Below are 20,220 nucleotides of genomic sequence, written 5' to 3'. Positions count from 1 at the left end.
ATAGATTATGAGTATGACAACTGAGTTACTCCCGGCGTATAAAACGTTGGAACAACTTACGGGAATGCAGAAGCGTGATTTCTTCGACAACAGCTAATAGTCCGACAGATGAAGACAGTGTCATTTTCAAGAAACAAATGCACCGAGAGATCTCTGTGCAGGGAAATTTAAACCCTTAGCAGGTGAGGTAATACCTACCAAAAACCATTATACGGCATGTGCCGAAAGACAGAAAACGCACACACACACACACACACACACACACACACACACATACACACACACACACACACACACACACACAGAGACAGAGAGAGAGAGAGAGAGAGAGAGAGAGAGAGAAGGAGTGGACGATAATACGGAAACACATTCCGATGCCTAGTACGGTACATGAAAACATCGTTGGCGCTCAAAACAGATTCCAGTCGTCTGCAAATGGTTAATAACACGTCCTATACGGTTTTCAAGGGAATCTTATACCGTTATTAAGGCAAATTAATGGCAAGTTCAGCTAACGAAGATAGAGGTGGGTAGCGATCACGCATCCTTCACTCCATAGCAGATGACATAGGTTTAATAATATTGAGAGCTGTGTGAACAGGGGCCCTATCTTCTTGGAACATAGCGTCACCAATGGGGAACAAATATTGTGCAGTGAGATGGGCCTTATCAGCCAATACGGTCACATAATCCTAAGCGGTAATGCGACGTTACAGAATAACCGTGGGGCCCATGTAATACAACGATATGTCTGCACAAATCACCCAGCCTCCGCCATGTTTCACTCTTGGGACGTAAACTGGACCAGAAGTTGGAAATAGTATGAAACAAGACTCATCTTACCAAATGACGCTCTTACACTGCCCCGTAGTCGAGGTTTTATGGCTCCCCCACCACATTTGTCGGTCACGGGCATTTCCAGCACTAGCGTGCAATTTTGGAATTCCAAGTCGCCTCCAATTCCCCGCTTCTTGATCTCCCTTCGTGTTGTTTTGGTGCTAACAAGGTTCGCAAGTGCGACATTCAGTTCTGTAGTGACTTTTGCCACTGTCGTCCTCTTATTTTTCGCGTCCGCAGTTCGTGGTCTAATGGCTAGCGTTGCTAACTCTGGATTACGGGGTCCCGGGTTCGATACCCGGCCGGGTTGGGGATTTTCTCTGCCCGGGGACTGGGTGTTTGTGTTGTCCTCATCATTTCATCATCAATATCATCATTTGTGACTGAGGCTAGATTGGGCTATGTACAAAAGTTGGACTGTGTAAAAATATTGGGACTTTGTACGGGCGCTGATGACCGCCCAGTTGAGGGCCGCGCCCCCCCCCCCCCCTCCCCCCTCCCCTATCAGTATACGGTATAACTTTTTTTTTTTTTTTTTTTTGAGGTGCCTCTTCGAACACCAGAAATTTCGGCTAGCTTGGTTACGGAAGCACCCACCAAACGAGCACCAACAGTTTGCTACGTGTGAACACACTTAGCTCGGACATAATGCACTCATACTACACAGAATACTGTTCTGACCACTACTGGCACGAGTATTGTGGACACTGCACAGGAGCCGTTTGTCGTCAAATGCAACAGCGTGACCTGCAGGTTTTCCTAGCATCTGCATTTGTGTTCAAACATGAATTTCTCGCAGTGTTCCCGGTTTTTGGCCAACCCCTTGCACATACACACACCGAGAACAACAGACCCTAATACAGAACCAAGTATGAACTGCATCAGAAGTTGTCGATAGTAAATATTAATTACCAGAAGGTGAGCAAGTAGCATTACCTTTCCCCTCTGTTGTGTAGCCAGATAGAGAGTAGGTCACCCGTTGTGTGGTGGCATTAGTTGTTAACGGTTTGCGTGTTGTCTTTCTACATATGCCGTATTACGGTTCTCGGTCGGCGCAGTCCCGCGTACTGACGGTTAAATTTCTTCACACAGCGCTCTCTCTTTGCATGTGTCTTGGAAAATTATGGCGTGTCCTTATGTTGAAATAGCGGCAGTTATCGAAGACGTAACCCGGTCGCATTCCCGCAAGTTCTTTTTACAAATTATTAGTAATTATGTAATTAATGTTTCTTGTAATTGTATGTTTTTGGCCGGCCGGAGTGGCCGTGCGGTTCTAGGCGCTACAGTCTGGAGCCGAGCGACCGCTCCGGTCGCAGGTTCGCATCCTGCCTCGGGCATGGATGTGCGTGATGTCTTTAGGTTAGTTAGGTTTAATTAGTTCTAAGTTCTAGGCGACTGACGACCTCAGAAGTTAAGTCGCATAGTGCTCAGAGTTATTTGAACCATATTTTGTACGTTTTTGAAATCTTTTAGATCACTATATGATGTGTGCACGTACCGACCAAAGCTCTTTTAAAAAGAGAAGTAACTAATTAGAAACCCAATGAGTTAGGTGGCCTGGACAAAAAAAGTAGGTCAAGAAAAGTTAGAATACAAGCACATTCCGGATGAATGTAATATGTTAAATCTACGGTAAGTATCGCGCATTTCAAATAACGGGTCCGTACAGCGACTTGTATTTACGATTTCACCCCAGTTCCTAAGATCTCGGATTAGAAATGAAGGTAGGGAGAAGGATTAGGTTTGAATGTCGAGTCTATGTCGAGATCATTAGGGACGGAACACATTCTCACCTTTTCAAAATTACTAACGCGAAATTCGCCTTAAGCTGTGTAGGAAAGATAAGGAAAATCTGAATCCGTCTTAACCGGCGTCCTCTAGAATGCGAGTCCGGTGTCTTAGAACTGTGCCATTTCTGCTGTAAGGAGAGGTTTACCTGGTAGCCGAAGAAGCCGAGCGAACAGGCAGTGGAGACCTCCTTGGGGCCGAACCAGATGAAGGCGAGCGCGGGTGGCACGGGCAGCATGAAAGCCTGGGCGATGGCTCCCAGCGTCTGGCCGGCGAACAGCAGCCAGAAACGCGCCACCGCCCCTGCCGCCTCCACAGCTTTGAGCCACGTGCCCGCCGCGTTTAGTGCAGATCCCACCGCCAGGCACAACCACAGACCCTGCAATCCATATGCAGCTTCCAAAAGCACAACCCCTAGTATGAGAGACTAACGTAGAGCTCCGTTTTTCAAGCTACAGTAACAATAGAGTTCCTACTCCTCGCTCTATAGGCCCAAAGGATGTCTACCGTCCGCCCGTCATCCTCCACCATGCAGCGTCTTGTAGATGCGGTATGGAGGGACCTGTGGTCAGTACACCGCTCTCCCTGTCGTTTTTCCGACATTCCAGACCTTGGAGCCGCTGCATCTCAATCATGTTGTTCCTCAACTGGCATCATGACGTTGAGCGAATCCTGTACCAATCCACCCACCAAGCGAAAAGCCTTGGCAGTCTGGGAATCGAACGCTTGACCTCACCTTGGCAGTCACCTACGCTGGCCACTCAGCTATGGAGGCGGACTTCCGTTGCCCGGAAAAAAAGGAGAGAGAGAGAAAGAGAGAGAGAGACAGAGAAAGAGAGAGAGAGAAGCACCCACGGCCAGCCGTCAATGTAAGTAACTTCGAATATGTACACGCCATCGTCGGGTAGTTAAATTATTAGAGTTGAAATTATCCTGACAGATATTGCATTACTGTTGTTCATTGTTACTATTGTTTCCATGTCCAATGGGGGAATATAAGGCGCATGAATAACGTCAAATATTGATTGATCACTGTGGATAAGATGGAAATGCCGTGTACTCGTATGAGACAGCGGACAGCGTTATCAGATACTTGCAGTGTTTGAAAGGGGTCTCGTTGTTGGTCCCCATTTGGCTGGCTGGTCGAATCGTGCAATATCCAGACTTCTGGGGCATCCGAAGGTAAAAGCGGTCCGATGTTGGACTGCTTGGGAATTTGAGGGCAGGCATTCTCTTGTCAAGGTTCCAGTCGACCGCGTCTGACTACCACAAGGAAGAATGACCGTATTGTGCACCAGCATATAGTAACCCTTCCACAGGTGTCCCTAGAAACCCTAGAACAAGTAATGGACTCCTTGCTACATTCTGTCTTCCCGCTCTATTGATCGGAGACTAGCAGTAGCCGGCCTAGGGAACTGCCGTCCGACGAGTAGGCTGCCATTAACACCACAACACTCACGGTTGTAATTCGAATGACGCCACGACAGGGAAGTATGGACTGTTGATGAATGGCATTACACTGTGTTGATAGACGAATCGTGATCCTGTACTATCCCAAATAGTCACCGGTGGCGGGTATGGTGGCGACCTGGTCCTGTTTTTCCAATGTTTTGAAGAGGCACAGCGGTTTTACTTCTGTCATCATGGTGTGGGGAGCCACCAGCTAGCAGTAACTGAGGGATTCCGAGCGGTCTAAGGCGCTACAGTCATGGACTGTGTGGCTGGTCCCGGTGGAGGTTCGAGTCCTCCCCCGGGCATGGGTGTGTGTGTTTGTCCTTAGAATAATTTAGGTTAAGTAGTGTGTAAGCTTAGGGACTGATGACCTTAGCAGTTAAGTCCCGTAAGATTTCACACACATTTGAACATTTTTGAATTGAGGGACTATGACACCACAACGGTACGTCAAGGACATCCTGTGTGCTTATGTGTCATCTCTCATGTGACAGTATTGAGATGCGACTTTTCAACAGGACGATGTTCGTCCACATAAGAAATGTGTGGCTGTGGACGGTCTGCATGATGTTGAGGTACTCTAGTGGCCAGCAAGATTCCCAGATCTGTGCCCGATACAACATGTGATGGACAAACGCGGACATCAACACCGTCCCAGTGCCACTTAAAATAGTTATGGGTCAGCTTGTCTCAGGAGAGGATACAACGGCTTTATGACAACCTTCCCAACCGAATCAGTGCATGAGACCAAGTCAGAGAAGCTACAATGTCATACTGGTAAGTGAGCTCATAATGCCAAGTTCTTGGAAAACGTGACTCGATTTTTCAATCACTGTAATAAAATCACAAACCTTCTTAACCCGTGAAGTTTCATTTCATTTCCTCCTCTTCTTCTTGGCGTATAACGTTTATTTTCTTCTTTCTTTATTTTTTTCAGGCAGTGTACATTCAACCCTCGTTAAGAGATTCCTTCATTTGATGTGACGTTTTCACAGTAAGCTTGTTCGCCCCTTTGTGCTCACCGGAGAAACCGACATCTGGTGGCTCAAGCCAAGCAGCTCACGAGCAACGTACACGTTTGGGAGAATGGTGCATGCGTGCCTCTTGTGAGCCGCTCGGCTCGCAAATGCATACGCACCTTAGGAAGGAGGTCAGGTGACGAGAGCAGTGAGTGGTGAAGAAATATATTGTGACGTGAATAAAAAGTGCAATGGGGCGAGCGTGCGAGTTCAGTCAAGAGAGTTGCTACAGTAGGCCGCCGTCAGGCGACAGCAGTGTGTTTGGGAAGTTGTATACTAGCTACAGCACTCATAAATGCAACAGAAACAAGTACCTGGCAAAGTGAACTGTAGCCCTGAATAGCAACGTCGAGTTCATGCCCTAAAAACAGGGAGAGGAGATTGTTACAGTGTACAGACCAACAGTCTTACACCTCACACTCCACACGTCTGTAGACCTATACTCTGCATAGCACGACACTGAAGCACTGACCAATACTTCTCGGATACTATCATTGTGACAAAATTTGTTCAGAGTTTAATGAATATGAAACTATATTTCGTTTGAAGAAGCCACTGAATGCTTTAACTCTAACGCTTCATTATTCGTATAAATTTAACGCAATATTTTTTAAAACTATATCGCCTCGTTAATATGTGATGATTCTTTTTTTAGCATCTCTTCGAAGTAATTTTGAAAACAGAATGACAAAAGCTGTAAAGTTTACGGACAGCTAGTATTCCTTTGTATTGTTCATGATATTGTAGAATTCGCTGTCTAATAACACATTTATCCATAACGTAAATGGGATACTTATTGTGTGCTCTTTGTTCCTTGTTCTTTGCGGTAGATACTTGAATCCTACTCCACTTATTACCGTGTCCTTTCTGTCATAACATCGATTTATTCAGCTTTACCGTAAGTACCTTTCTCGTCAGTATTGTCACTCCTTCCTCCTTATCTTCTTTAACCCATTTAACGATATTAGCAGAAAGCTGTCGCGAAGGCTCTTTCGCCATCACTTTACGTGCTTACACTGCAAGTATAACGAAGCATACCACTGAACCAGAATGTGACTGTATCTAGTCAGGCGACCAAGTTAGTTCCTGTTACGGCCGGGTCTTCGGTTCGCTTTGAAATGTAATAAAAATAAAATGGGATGTACACTATCCGTCCAAAATGTTTCGATACTGATTTTATTCATGGCGTACAAGTGACGTCAGTGCAGCAGCTATAGTGGCAGCTTAGATTAACAGCAGTAAACAGCAGATGTACATTCGACCAGTCAGTTGTAATTAGGCAGTGTTAATTACTGGAAGTGTGGTGGTCGTGTGTCAACGTAGTTGCTAACAAATTGCAGTGGAGCGAAAAGGAAGTGTTCACAACGTTCTCTAGACTGTCTTCAAAAAGAGAAAAGTGTGTGCGAAGTTTGTCCCACATACTCTGACTCCCAAACAAAATCATCGACGCGTGGACTCATGCCGTGACTAGCCTGAACTGCAAATAGCGGGCAGTTCTTTTCTGGCAATATTCATCACGGGTACAAGACGTAAGAACCTACTGCTAAATAACGAAGTGCAGAAATTCACATGAAGGATCAAAAACTTGGACAACATGAATGACATTCAAGCCAGTGCGACTCACCAATTGAAAAACGTTCTGTGCGTTGTAATCAAAGTTGTGGGAGACTGTAGAACACTTCAGGCATTAATACCTTCTTAATTTTTCTCTTTTAAAAAAAAAAATCCAGCCTCGAAACTTTCTGAACTGATGGGGTATTTGTTGTGGCGTAACAAGACAGCTACGCCACACTGAAGTAGCCGAAAGGCACGCGTAATCTCACTTAGGCTAGAGAAAGGCTATTCTAACTATCTCTCGGCAAATGAGAGAAAGGCTTCGTCAGTGTAGTCGCTAGCAAAGTCGTTGTACAACTGGGGCGAGTGCTATCCCGTATCTCGAGACCTGCCTTGTGGTGGCGCTCGGTCTGCGATCACACAGTGGCGACACGCGGGTCCGACATGTACTAAATGGACCGCGGCCGATTTAAGCTACCACCTAGCAAGTGTGGTGTCTGGCGGTGACACCACATTCCTCCCCCGCAAATCGGCGAACGGTCGTGTTATAAGGTTTCCGCCCGCCGTGGGGAGGACCCCATGTTGACGTATGCGATGAGGTGGGGAGCCTAACAACAGGCGAGGCTGTGCCACCCGCAACCGGCCATTCGGTTCGAGGGGATCTAGAAAACGCCTGAAAACCTAGTCCTGGGTGCACGTCAACAGGCGGTGTATGCGCCCGTAAAGAGACAGGAGGGGCCGAAGGGTCGACCTCCATGGCGTCGGGGTACCCGACGCGCGATGACGTCATGTGGTCCGGAGCGGGCAAGAGTTCCATGGCGGAGGACAGCTGGTCACGGGAAGCGATCGGCGGCGCGTGACCCACGGAGGCGCTTGGCGGCTGCAGCGAAGCGTCCACTGCGGGCGGCGCCGGCGGGAGAACAGGCGGCGGTGGCGGCTGCGGCGGCGCGTCGCCATGGGGCAAAATGGAAGGCATCGTCGGTAACACCTGGGGATGAGGTGAGCCAGTAGATGGGTCCCCAGGGCGCTGACCGGACGGCACCGTCGCTGAAAGCAGACGGGGAGCGGCAGAACCCGTGCGACGACAGAGGCGCAGCTGATTGAGATGCCGACGCACCTCGCCAGAGGCTCCCAAAACCAAATACATCGCGCGGCCGAGGCAGCGAAGAATGCGCCCTGCGAGCCAACGCCGTGAACCTCGATAGTTGCGATAAAATACAACGTCGCCTGGAGCAAAATCAGGAGTCTGCCGCTGCACAGGAACCTGATGCGGCGGATGCAGCAAAGACATCAAGGTTCGCTGAGGACGACCGTGGAGCAACTCAGCCGGCGAGCGACCATCTCGGGGCTGAGAGCGATACGATGACAAAAAGAGCAACAACGCGTCCTCCCGAGAATGCGATTCTTTCAACTTCAACATCTGTGACTTGAAAGTCCGGACCAATCGTTCAGTGGCACCGTTTGACTGAGGCGAAAACGGCGCGTATGTCAGATGTTGAATACCATTGGCCTGGCAGAATGACTGAAATTCAGCGGACATGAATTGTGGGCCATTGTCGGAAACAATAGTCTGCGGAAGACCTTCAATGCAAAAGATAGCAGACAACGCTTGGATGGTGGCAGAGGACGTCGTGGAAGACATCCGGACAACAAAAGGAAAATTACTGAAGGCATCTACCAGAACCAACCATCGAGCATTCCAGAATGGACCAGCAAAATCGATGTGCAAGCGCTGCCAAGGGGAAGTGGCTTTTGGCCATGCAAAGACTTTCTGCGGCGGTGCGGATTGTTGTTCGGCACACGCCATGCAAGAAGAACACATATTCGTAATCGCAGCATCGATTCCTCACCAAGTACAGTGCTGACGAGCAAGTTGTTTCGTTTGCACTATACCCCAATGTCCTTGGTGAAGAAGCCGTAAGACAGAGGACTGTAACGAACGTGGGACCACGACTCTGGACTGATCATTATCAGAACGCAACAACAAAACACCACGTCGTACAAAAAGTCTCCCCCTATGAGCAAAAAATCTGCGAACCAACGGATCCTCGATCCGAGACTTTGACAAAGGCCATTGCGTAGCAACAAAACGCAAAACGGTAGCAAGGACCGGGTCAGCAGCTGTAGCTGTAGCTACACGACGAAAATCAATCGGAAACGATTCGACCACTTCATCGGTTTCCGCATCAATGAACATGCAAGCAAGTTCGGAAGAATCGAATGCTCTATCCTCAGCAACAGGCAAACGGGACAACGCATCGGCGTTTCCGTGCTTAGCAGTGGACCGATACAAGATATCGTAGCGGTACTGCGAGAGGAAAATAGACCAGCGAATGAATTTCTGCGCTGTACACGGAGGTACAGGCTTGTGCGGATGAAAAAGCGACGTCAAAGGTTTGTGGTCTGTGATGATGGTAAAGTGACGACCATACAAGAAATCATGAAACTTAGTAACACCAAATATGAGAGCCAAAGCTTCTTTCTCTATCTGTGAGTAATTTCTTTGCGCAGACGAGAGCAATTTTGACGCAAAGGCAATAGGGCGATCATGCGAGCCAACTTCGTGCGCAAGCACAGCACCGATCCCGAATTCCGATGCATCTACCATCAACAAAAGGGGTTTCTGGGGATCGAATGGCGTAAGGCAAGTATTAGAAAGCAACGCCGATTTCAACTGGCGAAAGGCGCGTTCGCATTCCGTCGTCCAGACGAACGGAACACCCTTACGGCGTAAGCGATGAAGCGGAGCTGAAATGGAAGAGGCGTTGCGCAGAAAGCGATGATAATAGTTAATTTTACCCAACACACTCTGTAGCTGCTTCACATTCCGTGGTGAAGGCAAATCTTGTATGGCACGGAGGTGCTCTGGACTCGGATGTATGCCTTGGGCATTGATGACATGTCCCAAATACGGCAAGTCCCGAGCAAAAAACACACATTTGTCCTTCCGCAAGCGAAGACTATTTTGTCGCAATACCTGAAATAATGTTCGTAGGTGTGCTAAATGCTCGTCGGCTGTCTTTCCGGAGATCACAATATCGTCCAGATAGTTCGCAGCAGTAGGGATCGACGCACAAACAGTTTGTAAATATTGCTGAAACAATGCAGGGGCAGATGCACACCCGAATGGCAGTCTTTTGAATCGGTACAAACCAAGATGCGTGTTAACCACCAAGACGCGCTGGGATTCGGCGTCCACTGCTGATTTGCAAGTATGCATCAGCTAGGTCCAACTTGGAAAAGTATTTACCCGGGCACAATTTATCAAAAAGATCTTCCGGGCGTGGTAAGGGAAAAGTTGCAATCACGAGTTGTGGATTCACTGTTGCCTTGAAGTCCACACAAAATCTCAGTTTTCTGGAAGGTTTTGGCAAAATTACTAAGGGTGAGGCCCAGAGAGAAGCTTGCACACGTTCAATTACACCTTGTGATTCTAAATCGTTTAATGTTCTTGTGACCTCATCACGCAATGTGTGGGGAACATTGCGCGCTCGGAAAAATTTCGGTTGCGCGTTTACTTTCAGTTCCAAATGTGCTTCATAATTCTTAGCGCAACCTAAGCCCGGTGCAAAAATGTCTGCAAATTCTTCACACAGACGAGAAACACTGTCTGAAGGCACAGTCTGGTTCACTGATAGGACCTGATTTACTACAGACAAGTTAAACAATTGAAATAAATCTAAACCAAACAAGTTCACTGCAGAAGAAGAACGAAGAATGTAAAATGACACAAGTTTTGTTTGTCCCTTGTATGTTGCAAGAAGAGTGCACTGTCCTAACACAGGGATCTGCTGTCCTGAATAACTTTTTAACTGAACATTTGTGGCACGCAACGGAGGTTTGCCCAGTTGTTTGTACGTGTCGTGATTGAGCAATGAAACTGCAGCTCCGGTATCGAGCTGGAATGGTATGACCTTTCCATTAAAGTCCAAATCTACAAAAAGTTTATTGTCCTGCTGACGACAAGAGCGACTGTTTTGTGCAATTTGAACAGACACTGGTACAGAATCTCTTGCTAATTGACGTGATTTCCGGCGACGTCTATGCACACTGTTTGTGGGACGAACACAGTCACTGATAGAGACAGTGGCACTGGACGAAGTGGAATTAACTACATGAATGTCCATGGGCGAAGGTTCACGAGTCTGAGTGTCCTTGGTTCGATTCAGGCGCGAAGCAAAAGGCCGGGAATGATTGTGATTGTCGGATCGGAGCTTTTTCTGGCAAACACTTTGAACATGTCCTTTCTTAAGACAGAAAAAGCAAATAGCTTGGCGTGACGGGCAATTGTCACGCAAATGTCTAGTTGCACACCACGGGCATGATTTCACTGCAGTTGTACGCTGGCGCGGCACACCTGGTTTAGAGCGTGGCGGCAGCTGCGTGGACGTGCGCGAGGGCAGTTTACGGGGCCGCCCAGCGCGCCCGGTGGGCCGGTTAATGTTACACACGGCTGGCGAAGTTTCAAAAGATTCCTGAGCAAAGTCAAGCGTGTCTTGTCTATCCAATATGTCTATCACTTGTTGAAGGGAGGGATTAACTAGTTTCAAAATTTGCTCCCATATACGAACATCAGAAACGTTTTGTGCAATTGCATCACGTACCATTGTATCTGAATAAGGGAGTCCACATTCACACTCAAAAGCACAATCCCTTGTAAGGCCTTGCAATGTTGCAACCCACTCCCTATTAGTTTGACCGGCCGTACGTTTTGTACGAAAGAAAGTATACCTTTTTGCAACTACATTAACTGTTTCTTCGAAATAGGCGGCCAATGCCGACAAAATTTCTTCGTAGGACAGAGTTGCTATGTCGCATCGGGGAAACAATTTCACTATCACACGGTAGGTGGACACACCGACACATGCCAATAAATGAGGCTGCCGCTCGTTACCTTGAATTCTGTAGGCGGCGAGATGAAATCCAAACAGGCGTGACCATTCCGTCCAGGATTCTTGCGTCGCATCAAAATTGCGAAACTGCGGTGCAACTGCATGTTGTGGCTGTGGGAGCGGTGAAGCGGCAGCTGCTGCATCGTTGTGCAGTGCACGTTGACGAGCTGTCCAAGGGCATCGAATAACGCCTGCGTCTGCTGATTCTGCAAGCGATAAAATTCGGACAGTACATCTGGCGAAGCCATGACACAAGTAATGTAAGCAATTAGAAAGAACAAAACCCTTTCCGTTGCCTCGTCGCCAACTGTTGTGGCGTAACAAGACAGCTACGCCACACTGAAGTAGCCGAAAGGCACGCGTAATCTCACTTAGGCTAGAGAAAGGCTATTCTAACTATCTCTCGGCAAATGAGAGAAAGGCTTCGTCAGTGTAGTCGCTAGCAAAGTCGTTGTACAACTGGGGCGAGTGCTATCCCGTATCTCGAGACCTGCCTTGTGGTGGCGCTCGGTCTGCGAACACACAGTGGCGACACGTGGGTCCGACATGTACTAAATGGACCGCGGCCGATTTAAGCTACCACCTAGCAAGTGTGGTGTCTGGCGGTGACACCACAGTATTATTAAATAATTGGAATTTTATAATTACTTCCAGGAGGATTTAGGCACATCGAAATATTACGTTGTGGGATTAATGATGGCTCCTCAACAATTCGGTATAGCTGTGTCACGTAATCGAGCTCCATGTGCCTACGTAGTAGTGCATGCAGCACGGTCGCACCGCTATCAGTGTGCATCGTACAAGAACAGCGAGCTGTTATCCGCTCCTTTGTAGCCATAAGGATGCGAAAATGACTGATTTAATGCGCGTGGAACTGAAAAACAGCAGAACAAGCTCGATATAGGAAGTATCGCTGGATTTGATCGTAAGTGGAGTATTTGAGGTAAGGAACCAATGGTAGGAAACGAATATTTCAGGTGGTCCGAGGTTTCCAGTGATCTATACGCGTGAGGTACATGTTTGTAGAGCGCTTATGTTTCATAACACGTCTGTTGCCCAAGTCGTTGCGGGTTCAAATGGCTCTGAGCACTATGGGACTTAACATCTGAGGTCATCAGTCCCCTAGAACTTAGAACTACTTGAACCTAACTAACCTAAGGACATCACACACATCCATGCCGGAGGCAGGATTCGAAACTGCGACCGTGGCGGTCGCGCGGTTCTAGACTGAAGCGCCTAGAACCGCTCGGCCAGAACGGCCGGCTAGTCGTTATAGGAAATGCAGACATTGTATGGTTCAGTGTGATGTAGACTCTAGAAATTCAGACGAATTTACAAGAAAAGTGACATTACCCTTCCTGTCGGTCTCCGCTTTAGCTTAATTAATAGTCCTATCCTCAACAATTATTTCGACCGGTTGTGCTGGTGTGGCTAATTGAAATAAACAGATCATAGACGGATGCCATATTAACGTACTCCAGAATTGTTCAGCAAGAGTAACCGCTCACGGTAACCAAAATTGTACTTACAGACGTGCTCTGGACCAAGGGCATTCCTTGGATCCTATTTTCAAGGTTGGCCAGTAATATTGTAACCGTGGATCGATTCCAGATCTGCTAGCTCAGTGGCACCCAGCCTTTCTGAGATCATTACTTCTGAGTTCACTCAAGTATTAGCTATCAACCCCCACTCCCTGACCATCATCAACGGTAGGGCCTAACTAAACTTTAGAATGAAAATGAATTTTATTTGAAACCTTTTACTTTTGAAATGGCGAAAGATAAATTACATTTGGTGTCCTTACGTCTTAATTAAGCCATGAACTAATGAGGCAATGAGACAACTGGTGCTGGTAATGCTTATTTCTAAGAATAGTTTTTTTATTAAGTGATGAAGCAATTCTGAGCGCATCGTGAGTGCTACCTGCAACGCCTCAGAAAAGAAAGATAACTATCCTCACTATGGCAAGCACTTGTTACAAAATATGTTTCCTCTGCATCACTCCTCTCCCTAGCGACAGTTGTTACACCCAAAGCTTGCGTCCCTATTTAAAATCAATCAAGTTGTCCGCCTCTGTAGCGTAGCGGTAGCGTTACCGCTTACCACCCAGGGGGCCCGGGTTAGATTCCTGGCAGTGGACTGGGTGTTGTGTGTCCATCATCGTTATCATCATCATTGACTCGCAAGTCGCCGATGTGGCGTCAACTAAAGAGGACTTGCAATACGGCAGCCGAACTCCCCCACATGGGGCCTCCCGGCCAACAATGCCATACGATCATCTCTCTCTCATCCCGTCTCATCTCATCAATCAAGTTGAAATTGGTGCTCTACATTTAGTTTTCAAATCAGTTGATTCCTAGACTCCTTACTGCTGAACGGGTGGAAATTGGAAGACTTCAAATTTCCAATGCTTTGTGTATGACAGCTGCCAGCAATGATAATAATAGTAATAATAATATTACTGTGTAGACCCTACAGAAATATAGTAGCCATTAGATAGTTACTATTGCGTTGTGCTGTTCGGTTATTTTTACCACGTCTTTTTTAAGTAGCATTCTTGTCTGTCTGTTCGGTAGAGGTGGGTGTGGAAGACTTTGGTAAAGCCTGACATCTAGGGTGCTCCACAAGACCAGTAGTTGTATAGGTGGTATCGAAATGCGTTTCAGTGGGCATACTTGCATACAGGCACAGCTGAGCAGAGAGCTGAGGGAGGAGGAGATGAACAGTGTGAGAGGGAAGGCTGAGATGGTCAGAGAGAGGGTTGAGGAGCAGATATTAAGAGACAGGGGTAAGGATTGATAGGGAGTGGAGGAGAAGGAGACAAATGGGAAGAGAGGGGAGGAGAAGATGGACAGAGAGAGGGGGAGGAGAAGATGAACAGAGAGAGAGGGGGGAGTGGGAGATGATCAGAGAGAGGAGGGAAGAGGTAATAGACAAAGAAAGGGAGAGGAGGTGATGGACAAAGAGAGTGGGGCAGGATATTGAGCTGAGTATTGAAATAAAAATGTTATAAAAATTTTAATTAATTTTGCTTCCTTCTTTATTTTATTTTTGGGAAAATAACAATGAAGTAGATTGATATATCATCAGCATGTAGATACACAATTATTCTATTTCAGAAATTATCAAGTGAAAAGACACTGACACAAACCTCAGACTTAACATTTGTCTTTCTTATAATCTCATCAACACGTTTAAAATCCATTGGAAACTCACACACACGGTTCAAAGGCAGAAAGTAATTATTTAAATAAAAATAAATTTTCTATATACCACGTTTTTAAAATGGACTGAAACGTATAAAAATTTATCCTGGTCCCATACAGATTCCTAACCCCATACAGATAGTCCTGAAAATTTACGGTTCTGTGTTTTTAATAGCTATGAAAATAGTTGTAAGATTTAAAAAGAGGAACGTTGGTCGCATGTAATACATAACTGATACATGGATAGTTCATCTCTGTAATATTACACTACTTACTAGCTGATGCATGAATAGTTCGCCTCCTTACAGTTATCTATTACACGTGTCTCACGTTGTTCATTTTAAGCCTTACACGTCTTTAAGTCTCAGAAGTTCACACTCAGAAATTTTCGAAACTATATGTATGGGATTAGGAATATGTATGGGGGTAGGGGAAATTAATATGTATTTTTAGTCCAGTTTAAAAACTGGGCACATTAAAAATTTATTTTTATTTAAATAATTATTTGTTGTGAAATGAATAATGAAATAAGGTTTGATCCACTGCAAGAACCACTTACAACTCGGACAAGGCTGTTTCATGAAATATTTAAATAAGTGTGATGCACATGTCTCCGTTTTACTGTCATAAATGCATCGCACAGAGCAAGTGTGTGCTAGGTGGACTGTGTGAAGAAGGTGCTCATACATTCGTTTCATAAGCTGTAATTTCCACCTCACTGTCTCACACGTTATTGCTAATACTTTTTTAAAAAATGTAGTTATTCGTGACTAACATAATCAGTCAATATTACAATCTAACAAAATAAGGATAATAGTAATGACAATTTAAAAATAATTTAGTTTCGTACCGAAACGTAATGGCACCCTTTTGTTTTTACCGATCAGAAAACTTAATTTTAACTCTTAGGAGGTAATTAACCCCAGGTTAATTCACTGTGCCAGGTGCATGTGGAGAGCAACGCACAATCTACTGTTGGGCTGGTCATGGCTAAGGAACTGTGAAGAGTTTTGATTAACAGGAACTGTGTACATTGTTAAAGAATTTTACATGGAGAATATCTTATGAGAAGAAAACACAAAATTCCCTTCACACATGGGATGGTATTTGATAAGCTATCAATCTTGCTAGCTCAGTCCGATAATGAGCTAGAGTAATAATTCATCGGCACAACTGTAATCAGAAGCTGACTGCAATACCCATCGAATCATGACTGAGAAATGTCGTTTGAACACTGAATACTGAAACAATAATTGTTGAAGTGTGCTAAATTCCATTCTATTCGATGCGTTTGAGAGACGTCAGACGAAAAATCACGGCAGGGCTTTGCTGCGCACGGAGAATTTACACGCATGGTACAACGTGGATTACGGAAGCGAGCAGACTCCGCTGTAGTTTGGGGGTGATGTGGATGTTCTCAGAAATTCAACAAGCGTTTGTCATCATCTAAAAACTTCTAAACGGTAATTACTAGATGTTGGAAGTTACGATGAATTTGATCACTTTTCAAGCAGAGGCTCATCTTTCACGGAAAATGCAGCTGCGACACATCAGCTCCCAAACAGTGGTCGTCTGGAAATGGCCTCTTCTTTGGCACCGAAAACCATTGGCCTTTTTTTCGGCGGTTGGCTTGGTTCCACCCAAGTTATAAGCCCACGCTTCTCCTCAACTCTAACAGGAACGACAGATGAAAACTGTCTCTGTTGGCGTCTTGTAACTCAGATTTATGCACGTGACCTGCGAATGATATCATCCTTGTCTTCTTGGCGTGTTCATACGTGAAATCTGAGGCCATTTAGATGAGAATTTAATCGAAAAGTTTACGTTTCAAACACATGTGTAGTCATTAGGAAATAATTTTATACTGAAGTCAGTAGTGGATCGTAAGCCCATGTTCGCAAATATATCCCAAATGGATTGTCTGCGGACACATAAGTACCCGAACGTTTTAGCTACTGTCATAGTATGATTCCACCCGTAACGCTTTTCGAAATTAATTATAACGCACCCTGCTTTAGTTCAACTGTGTTCATGCTCAGTTTTAATCAGGAGGTAAACTCACAAAAATTCAGTTTGTATTGTTTAATAATACACTTCTCACCTTACCTGAGAAATGATTAAATTCTAGCAAAGTGTTCTGTTACTATAATCAAGCGAAACAGTATTGTGGTTTTGCTGCTACACGTAAAAGTGTACTTTGCATATTGTGAAGTACAAAGCCGAAGTCATATTTTCTTTGAACAATGTAAAAAGAAGGTTCTTCTGTTTGTATTCTTGTGGATACACCACAACAACAGGCATAGCGAACGATGTAGGAAGTGCAGCGATCTCGAACTGTCAAAGTAAGTTTCATAATGTTAACTTTGCTGTGGGCTAATACAAACAGTCCAATAATATCTTTTCTGTCATACTCTACATAGTTATAACACCGCTTACGATCACTGTCACTGGCGGTGAAGCACGTAAATAAACTTCCGAACTCCACTTTGCCTCGTCGGAGCAAGCGAATGATTGAGAGGCGGGGGGAGGAGAGGGGGAGGGATGGGGCGACATGCTACAGCTTGCAGACTGTTATTGGTTTTGTGGTAGCTGTAAGAGCAATTCCAGTTGTTGTTGCTGGAATTCTCACTCCTGTTCTGCTGTTGCTGCTGCTGCTGCAACTACTGCTGCAATTGCTGCTGCCATATATTTAGGAATTCAGGATGCATGCCTCACACTAAATGGTTTCACAGTGAGCAAGTCCTCGTCGCCACTTTTCTGCCTTGCTCTGCATAGGTAAACACGGTTTAGGATCACTTGAACTGGCGGTGACGCAGAGACCGGTGGAACAAACAGGTGATTCCTGTGGTAGACGTCAGTAGAGTTCACGAAGTGAATGGGAAGCCAGAGGAAATGTCCAGAATGTGGCGGAAGTCGACGTAAGGGAGTGAAAATAGTTCAGGGAGCGATGTGTATCAAAAAAATATAATCACAGGGCAGATGAATCACTCTACTGTCAATGGTGCATATCGACCACTTCAGAGAATAGCGAGAACTGCCGGACAAATGCGGGGCTGCGGTATTTACAGGAACTCTCGCGTCAGTAGATAGGCACACACGAGGGGCCAACTAAAAATACGTGTCGCGCAACGAACCTGTGACGTCACACTAGTCGCCTTGTCCGCCATAATTCTTGAACGCTCGGCTCCGTGCAGGCCCAGAGGAACTCAATACGTCAATCAAAAGGTAGCCACTAAAGGTCTTAACTTAGTCGTGTGCTATCGAGAGCTTGTATACATTTAAATGCGCAGTTAAGAATTATTAAACTCGTCTAAAATAATTGCTCGCTCCCTTCTAGAGATGACTGCTGGCACTTGTAAGACTTGCAGTGTCATGTGCTGTCGTTTCTTTCTCGTGGGTCTCGCTCACACGCCATGCCCGGAGGGGCGGGGGCGTCCTCTGGTGTGATATGAACCTTGGGTATCTTACTTCTGTGTCGGTAGTTGGGCTAAGCAAGAAATCCGAATCACTGTTAGATACAAAAGTATCAGATGCAAAATCTAAATACACACACTAGGTTCTTATCAACAGACAGCTATGTTGCAGACTACAGTACTAAGTTTCATGAATGGCAGGGATCTAATGTGAACAGATATTTAAATAGAGTGGCTCTGCCCATTTCGCATCACCGTTTCCAGCCTGGCACATGGAATGGGTACTGTCCATGCCCGTCGATACTTGCTTGGTATGGTCGAACCTGTCCAGTATAGGTTTCTGTGTCCTCAGAGTGCACAAGCCTCACCACCACATCAAGGTCACATACCAACAGGAGGTTTTTTGTTTTATTTACTTTAATTTTTTTCTAATTCTCCAGTTTTTATTATTTTTGTTTTACATTTTTAATATTTTTGTGTTTAATTTCTTATTGTTTTTTAATTTTTTCGTTTCATAGTTACACACGTTTTATTCATATACGCACGAGACTGTATACACAAACGTATGGAAAACAACCGTAAATACTTAATACAGTGCACAAAAAAAGATGCGATACTGAACGAAATATTAAATACTGTGCAGAGTTGATGATAATAATGTATGTAAATAGTTTATATCACGTAGATAAACTTACGATTCGACCGTATTGCGTAGATAAAATTACTTAAAAGCTTACTATATCGCAAGATGAATGTTTCGCGCAACAAATAATAAACTATTGAAAAGTATACAGCTTGTAATTATTTCTTATCTTAAAATTCTTGATAATGTTTGTTTAAAGTGTCAAATTATAAAAGTTGAAACTTAAGAAACAATCACCATAAAAAATTAACGTGAATTATTTTGGTGCGAAATGTTGCAACAACCAAGCCGAATTAAGTATGAGTATGATTGGCTGAAATAAGCAGAACAACTATGAAACGATGTATTCACTACAAGATACGATCAACTATTCAATCCTGTATGAAAACCGACGAACTTAAGCTTATTTTGTCCAAAAATAAATTTTCAACGAGATAGCATACTATTTTTAGAAGAAAATGCAGTAAAACATTTTCTGTTGGTTAGAAATAAGGCGACCTTTTGTCTGATAATTACTTTGATAGTAATTTTCTAGTTAGTTTAATTTTCTGTGTGATCATCTATAAGGCTTTAAATGCTCGATCGAACAGTGTATCGTTTTGTATGGGGCTGAACATAATTTTGGTTTGTTACACGCATTGTTTTGCAAGTCCAAAGATTTTTCGGTATTTTAAGCGACTGGTGAATGCAATTTTTAACGTATTAGCAACGAAACAATAATCGAATCCAATAACCATTTTTTAAAATTATATCCAAATGCAGCGCTTAAATTGTAACGCTTTTCTACGAAACACTGTTTCATGTTCAAAGGCGTGGTTTTTCGCATGTAAAAGCCGAACGATGAAAACTTTTTGCCACCGTTCCTTACAGTTATTGTAAGAAGATATTTTTATTATTATTTGTATCACTTTAAAACATCTCAGCGCGTACGATTCGAGTCAAATCGCATTTTACATGCATTTTATGTCCAAATTTGGAAAGCTGTATCGTAGGAACGGATAAAGCCTTCAGAAAACAAGATTACGACCGTTAATTACATGTGTCTTTCTGCCTTCTTACAAAATTTGTTTCGATTCGCAGAAGTCTGAAACACAGAAGCGGCGTAAGAAAAACTCACAAAACATGTTTTTTGCACTTAAAATCCAAATGAAGCTACATTTTTGAAAGAGAGTTTTCAACTTTATCTCAAGAATTCATTTTTTTTAATTTATTTGATGCACGTTAAACCGTTTCCGCGCATTCAGTTCACGTGAGAATAATGTTACATGGTACATTTAGCTCGACTTCAAATCATCATATCTCGACAACGGATAAATATTATCTACTGGATAAAAAATTTTCTTTTGATTTTATCTACCTTCTTGCAAAGTTTGAACCGATTAATACAGGTTTAAGGTATAGAAATGACGCACTTCA

At 44.6% G+C, this 20,220-nt stretch overlaps 1 protein-coding gene across 1 annotated transcript in view; it reads right to left on the bottom strand.

Moving 5' to 3' along the window:
* LOC126470980 (feline leukemia virus subgroup C receptor-related protein 2-like) overlaps window positions 1–20,220 on the bottom strand; it is a 108,481-nt gene that overhangs the window by 85,652 nt on the left and 2,609 nt on the right. Inside the window, exon 2 of the mRNA XM_050099025.1 lies at window positions 2,774–3,004. Coding sequence (XP_049954982.1) covers window positions 2,774–3,004 — 231 coding nt within the window. The remainder of the gene's footprint in view (window positions 1–2,773; window positions 3,005–20,220) is intronic.

This window comes from Schistocerca serialis, chromosome 3, assembly GCF_023864345.2.
Source record: "Schistocerca serialis cubense isolate TAMUIC-IGC-003099 chromosome 3, iqSchSeri2.2, whole genome shotgun sequence".
NCBI lineage: Eukaryota > Metazoa > Arthropoda > Insecta > Orthoptera > Acrididae > Schistocerca > Schistocerca serialis.
The sequence above is the reverse complement of the archived record's forward strand: the minus strand, read 5'-3'. Positions and strand labels throughout refer to the sequence as shown.